This window comes from Nestor notabilis, unplaced genomic scaffold (assembly GCF_000696875.1).
Source record: "Nestor notabilis isolate BGI_N333 unplaced genomic scaffold, ASM69687v1 scaffold20203, whole genome shotgun sequence".
Taxonomy (NCBI): domain Eukaryota; kingdom Metazoa; phylum Chordata; class Aves; order Psittaciformes; family Psittacidae; genus Nestor; species Nestor notabilis.
In genome coordinates, this window is record NW_009923545.1 from 10626 (window position 1) to 17469 (window position 6844).

Below are 6844 nucleotides of genomic sequence, written 5' to 3' on the forward strand. Positions count from 1 at the left end.
TGGCTACTCTCTCTATCAAAGCCTGCATTGTGCTGGTTTCAAATGAGACATGCAAAGGAAAAGTTCATCTGCTTTTTTGCATCTGGACAGGAATGTTAAGAAACCTTCTACTTGGGCTCACTACACAACCTCATTCATAATATCCTCTTATAACTCTACTTGCTACCATAAGAATAAAGTAAAAAAAAACCAACCAACCCAACAAACTTAAAAAAGCATGAAAAATTTATTAATATGTAGGGTTTGAAAATGTCTAGAGCAACTTGTTTCTTCTGTTTTCTTTTCCCTTTATCTCAAACACAGCAAACACTCTACAAGAAGCATAAGCTGTAGCATTCTGGATTCTTTCCTGCAGAGTCAGTGAATCTGGGGCGTTGGGCAGGTGACTCTCAGTGTGGCCTCCCCATTCTCTTGTTTCTTCTTCTTTTATTAATAAAGGTTTTCCCAATGACTGGCCAAAGAGCCGGCAGACTTCCTGGGCTTTCCGTCGGGTGTTCCCAACAGCAGCAACGCAGACTTGACGGCTGGGAGGAAGAAGCAGCAGCACAATGACAAGCAGGTCCAACTGAATTCCAAGTATTCACGCCAAGCATGTATTTTATTTTTTAAAGCCTCAGCTTTTGTAACTGCATAGATGTGAGCACTTCACCTGCTCCCAGCTTCTGCGGGGTAGCTTAGGAGTATCCTCCAGATACTCCCAAACTGCACTGGCCTGAGTTCCTGTCTAGATGCCTTTGAGATACACTCTGACACCTCTAGAACCACGAACAGCAGCTAGCTGAGCTTGCTTCTTGGACCAGGCATAATTCTTTTGTTTAAAGAGCAAAACCCAAACCAAGATTAAACCTCCCTCTGCTCCTCCGATGTCAATAGAAGCAGGACTTTGAATAGTTAACACCTAAAATAGCAAGACTCCCAGCTTCAAAGTAGCGTGTTTTGATGCTGAGCAAGCACCTGACACAGTTCTTTTCAGATCATGTCAGCAGCTAGGAGTAATGGGAATTGGCAAGGGTACTTTAAATTACCAGCATCTGGTAACACACTTGTACCTTCACAAATAAATACAAATTAAATCTACACGTGCGGATGTAGCGACAAAAGTCAAATTCTATTGACCCAATATTCTCTCTGAAGCTATCCTTCCATTTATTACATTTTCCTTTTGCACAGGAACACCGTCAAAAGAACAAGTTGTATCTTCTAGGCTAAACAGCACTAATTTCTAAGTTATGTTTGAAACAAATAATACTGAAATCTTTGAACACAAGTATGAAGAAAATGATTCACTCTCACTACAAAGAGGATAAATTATGTATTCTATGTATTCATATTAACTGTTATCCAAGGCTGTACAATTTGTGGCAAATTTGTGGCATGAGTGAGAACTTACCGAAGGGTGTCCAAGGCTTCTGGTGTATGGTACAAATGGGGTGGGCTGATGGTAACAGAGGTTCCTAACTTTTCAATGAGTAGATTGCAAACATTCTGCATTTTTCCAAAGTCACTGAATACGATACAGACCTGGGAGTGAACACAGACAGCACACAAATAAATTGTTTTTTCATTTTCCCCCCTATGATTCAACACTTGTATGTAAATCAGTATAAAGCCAGATATGTACGAACTGACTAAACATACTAGTCCTGTATATAACACCAACATTTATTTACTTAGAACACTTTTATATAGCCCTAGAGACTGTCATTAGGTTTGCAACAGAAAGTAGTTCATAAAATAGTTTAAAATTGAGGATTAAGAAATGCTCTTTTGTGAGGAAGTGCGGCATTCTTCGTATGTGGACAATCTGAAGAATGAATGTGCTCTTTGGGACACATGACCAGATGCATCCCAGTTCTTCTCTTATTTAGATTACTATATGTATGGTAATTACACAGAAGTCCAAGCAAAATGTGAAAAACATTGAGCAGGAAGGCAAATTACATTTTAATTCCAAGCATTATGTTTGATAAATGTAAACTATGCAACTAAACTAAGAGTAGCCCAGTCCCGCTTGCAGTAGGCTCAAAACCCTGCATTGGCAGAAGGCTCAGTCCAGTGCCTACAGAGAACTGGGCACTTCAGACTTGCATTAAAACCAGTTTAAACATCTGGCTGTCTGTGGCTTTGGCAATAAGAAGCATTAAATACAGATGCATCAGGAATTCAAGTGCTTTCCCGAGTGCTGCAAAGCAGGCATCACTGTCAGCCCCAGACAGACCCAGAGCCCTACCACCTTCCTTGTGGGGAAGAGCCAGTGAGGCGCTGACTTTCCAGGCAGGAGCCACCCTTTTTCTGTAGCAGAGCACAGTCACCAGGAGTGAATCAATGATGCTGAGCTGCTACAGTATTCCAGAATAAGAAATTCTGGCTCCCAAATTTTGGTTTCAGGAGAACTAAACCCTCATGTTCAATACCCAATACAGTGCTCTTACCACCAAGTAAGGCTCGCCCTCTCTTTTATTCCTGACTCATTCCTTTCTTTTTACACACCTTCAACAGGAGGCGAAGAAAAAAGCTGCAGTAAAGAAAATTCCACTGCCAACCCCTGTGACATACAGCCAGCCCTGTGACAGCTGCAGTGCATGCGGCCATCTATCCCACTGAAGTTATATGGCACAGAAACCCACGTTATGGCACTTCAGTTGCACTGCAGTAGCTTCCTGTGTGCATACCATAGATTTACCTTGTGGAAAATGAGATAATTGGAGGAAGTTGAACCTCCTGGTGAGAGAAGAGGGGCCTACTACATAAACAGGGTAAGGTAAATAATTCTATTGACGGTTCTCACTAACTAATGCACACATCTTATTACCCTCAGTAGCCTCGCAGGGCAGTACATGTAAGCTCATCCTGGCTTGAATCCTTGGCACTGGCTCCATAGCTCTTGACGGAACTGAGGCAAAACTGGGCTTAGAGCCTTAAAAACTGACCAAGATGAAGTGGCAGGGCAATTCCATCTTCTGCATGGACAAAGGGTCATGCCTGTCCTCCACAACTGCACCAAGTCTGCATCTTCATCTCAGCCACGCACCCTCTATCTGTAACTTGGGGGTTGGATTGCTTTCTGCAAGGCGCAGTATCAATTTGAACAAAGATTGAAGATGAGACCAAATCTAGATTTCTCTCTTCAGTGGGAGTTCTTGCCATATATAAAAAGCATACATCCTCTTGTGCTGTTTTGCCAGAAAACTGTCACAGTTGTATTTTGTGAAAAGTTGGAAGTCTCACTGCGAGGACTTGTCTCAGCGTTCTCCAGATTGCTATCAGTGTTTATGAGATTAGTTCCCTCAAGGGGATGAAACAAAAGAAGGATCAAACAAAAGAACTGTGGGTCTTGAGCAAGAGATAAGCTGCTCAGACTGGGGCAGTCTGGGCACTCAGGAACTTTATTGTTAAAACGAAGCATTTAACCAGGTGCCCTCGGGCAGAAAACAACTGAGCAGTAACTGTGAATTTTGTTGGGGTTTCCCCATAAAAAAAAAAAAAGAGCTGAAAATAAATTCCACTTACATTTGCAGGGGATACCTAAGCATTACAATGCAAAGCAGCATTTCAATATCTTCAATTATGATGAAGGTTAGAAAGAGTGAAAAAGCAACACGAGGGTATGCAAAACTGTTATGGACACTGCAAGGTTTGGATAAGGCTGTGAAGGACAAGAAGTTACAGTTTATAGGGAGGCAAGAAGATCAATAAACATACAAACCCAACATAACATTCATCCCATGAGAGCGTTGTACAATAAATGAACTATTACTATTTAGACACAATAGAGCTTTGTGATCTCATACACAACTTGATTCTTCTGTATGTTTTCCTTTGTTATACCATGAATTAAAATTTATCTCCTTACAGTTGAAAGTGTGTCTTTTATTCTTAATTATACCTTGAAATAGCTATTTGGGAGTTTCTTCAGTCTTTAGACTTATAGTAGGTAACTGGTGAAAAGAGTTTGTAGAAGGATATAATGCATGACTTCCATTTGTGTAAAACACAAATAAAATGGCAAACTCTTTAGTAAAGAAGCAAGTGTAAGTTAGTTCTAAATTCATTTATGTTGCTAAAGTATGCAAACACACTGGTCAATGGCGCTTCATTCATTTATGAAGCTGCACTAATGGAACAAGACACAGATAAAGGAAGAAGCAAGGAGAAACTAATCCCTGTATAAAGAGTGACCATACTGCTAGTTAAGTGCACAGGGCAGCCCAAACAGCAGTACTGTGGCTAGATTTTTCAAATTCTGACACTCAGGACCCAGGCAACCATGCAGCTCTTGAACAGCAACTATTCCTTGTCTGAGCTGCCTACAAATGAACAATAAATCCATGTAATTAACTTTCCACCTACAATCTTTGTTGTATAAAAATGAATAGCAGAAGGGAGATGATTGGTGAAGTTACCACTGAAGACTGAAGTAAGCCTTAGCTTGTCGTAATTCAATAAGGTTTTATTAAGTTGTTAAAAAACATGGTGATTTAAGCTCTCATGATAGTAAGTGTCTACATTATGAAGTTAAAGTCACTCAGAACACAACACTGATGCTTACCATTTAAGTACCTTAAGACTCATTTAAAAACCCAAAGTTTGTTCTCCAAATTCTCAATTATTTCTGTATTTATTGGTGTTATTTAGATTAGAATATACTTGAAAGCAAGCAAACTAAAGAGGCTGAACCCTGGTTTAGGGGATTGTAAATAACAGCTCTATAGAACTAAGCTATCATTTTATTGCTGGCTTCCAGGTTTTCTTCATAAGAATCTGTAAATTTGCTGGGTAGTCATTAAAGTTTCATGGTCTAAAAAGATCTATTGGCTGAAAACACATAATTTGCCTCAGTGAATATTTCCAGCACAGCATTTATTTCTTACTATAGCACGAACATGCAAAACTATACTCTCTTGAGCCACTTCTGAAGTAAATAGGATTATTCCCATAATATTTAGCTTCACACAGCACTTTTTACCTACAGGATTCCAAGTTGATTACCTAGGAAACAACTAGCTTTGCTTTACTTGCAGCAAGCTGATGGCAGAGTCGTGTCAGACAGATCAAAGCCCAGGTGCTGTTCAAGTGTGGCTTAAGCAGATCTAGATTAGGGCTGCCATGCCACTGTTGTCCGCCATCCGCTCTTGTCCTCTGCCTTGCATTGCCTCCAGTTCAGGGAGCTAAAACAATGGAAAAAAAATAAAAACTAATCTGGAAAAAAAAGAGTTATTAACTGGAGATGCTTTCTGAACTGACCTATCACCTGATCACCTAAGTACAACTCCTTTCAAGATGCAGAGCACAGGAAGGGCAGTGGGTGAAGGAGAGTGCAAAATCGTGGGTTTGCTTACGCTGCCACAGAATGGCAACTGTAGAGCCCCAGAACCAAATATTCCTTTCTGTAGCATCACGTAACACTTAAAAAAAGCACACATTCATCTGAGAAAAGGTTTTTTTTTTCTATATTACAGTAGCAGAAAACAATTTCTACACACGACAGAAGACAGCAGCTGAAATCTGCTTTAAACTGCCATCCTCAATAGTTTCTTTGGACTGTGCTGCCTTTACTGTAGAGAACACCTAGTCCTCAGTATGAGGAAAGACAGGCTTTGCAGCCTGTCTTCCTTGGTACTTGCTATATTTCTTATTCCTTTTTTGTTATTATTTTTGGTTAGGTTGAATACGTACCTCTGCTTCCATTTGGTAAGTATTTTCTACTCTACTAAAATCCTCTGTTACAGTCATATTTTCTTCCTAAAACAAAGTACAAGAACAGAATCTTAAAAGACTGAAATTAAGCACCTGTTGGAAATGTATGTACATGGTGTCTTGTAAAGGTCGAACTGTTTTGGCTTATTACTTATGACTTTGCAACAGAAATACGGAATTTTCCACGCAAACCTCTTCAGTTAAAAACTAGCTGCATGCTAAAGACTTCCTGACTTTATTTAAAGTAAATTATACAGTAGCTCTATAATGCAATTTTACTACTGTTCACTTCAAGAGAACAACTAGGTCTTTAAAAGCGACTGCTAGCTAGAAGCTGTGTGTATCAAAGTGTGACTGTGAATTCACCTGGTTCAAAAATCTAGAAGCTTCGATTGCTTTCAGAAAGTTCAGATGTGAAAAGTGCTTTTCAGGCCCCTATTTTAAGATACTTTAACAGCAATGGCTTGTAGCAAGGTGATGAGAACAATGACTGAGCACTGGTTATTCTGGCAGAATGATAACCTTTAAAAACTGTTCCACCAGTAACACGTTCGCATTCACAGCAGCTACATTATTCAACATAATGGCTGCACAGAGCACTAGCAAATCCTCTGTGACTTATAAATAAGATACTGAACTAAGATACAGAATAACTTTGGTTGTGGCTGAATACCTGCCAAGCTTGCTAGTGGTCTAACAATCACATTTCTTTCACACACTTCCTTTTTCAGTAAACAGTTTGGAAGAACAATTTATTGTAAAATCACTATAACACAACAAAAAGCAAAGTTTAAAATTTAATTGTAAATATAACTTTACATGTAGGAGCCAGAAGTCATAGGGAAGCAGATACTAAGCCTTTCAATTACTGAAAAAGTTTTACTTACTAAATTTATTTGCACAGGAGGACAATATTTGCTTTCAGTTTTGACTGACATTTCAAAAGATGCTTTGTGTCTGAATATTTCCTATGGAGGCTCAGATCTTCAAGTTTCTCATGTAGCATGCATGCATAAGTTTATATAATGACATTAATCATGAGAAGCATTTTCCTTTTAAAATATCATATGGAAATTTGATCCATAATTACCATTGCACAGCAGCCTACAAGAAACAAATTTTGAAATGTCAATTTTTTGATTGACTG

At 39.2% G+C, this 6844-nt stretch overlaps 1 protein-coding gene across 1 annotated transcript; it reads right to left on the minus strand.

The window, feature by feature from the left end:
- Nucleotides 1-207: 207 nt before the first annotated feature.
- Nucleotides 208-5742, minus strand: IRAK1BP1 (interleukin-1 receptor-associated kinase 1 binding protein 1; the record flags this gene model as incomplete). Its single annotated transcript, XM_010012198.1, has 3 exons — nt 208-524; nt 1391-1521; nt 5677-5742. Coding segments are annotated over 3 exons (468 nt in total), but the record flags the coding sequence as incomplete, so codon positions are not given.
- Nucleotides 5743-6844: the final 1102 nt, after the last annotated feature.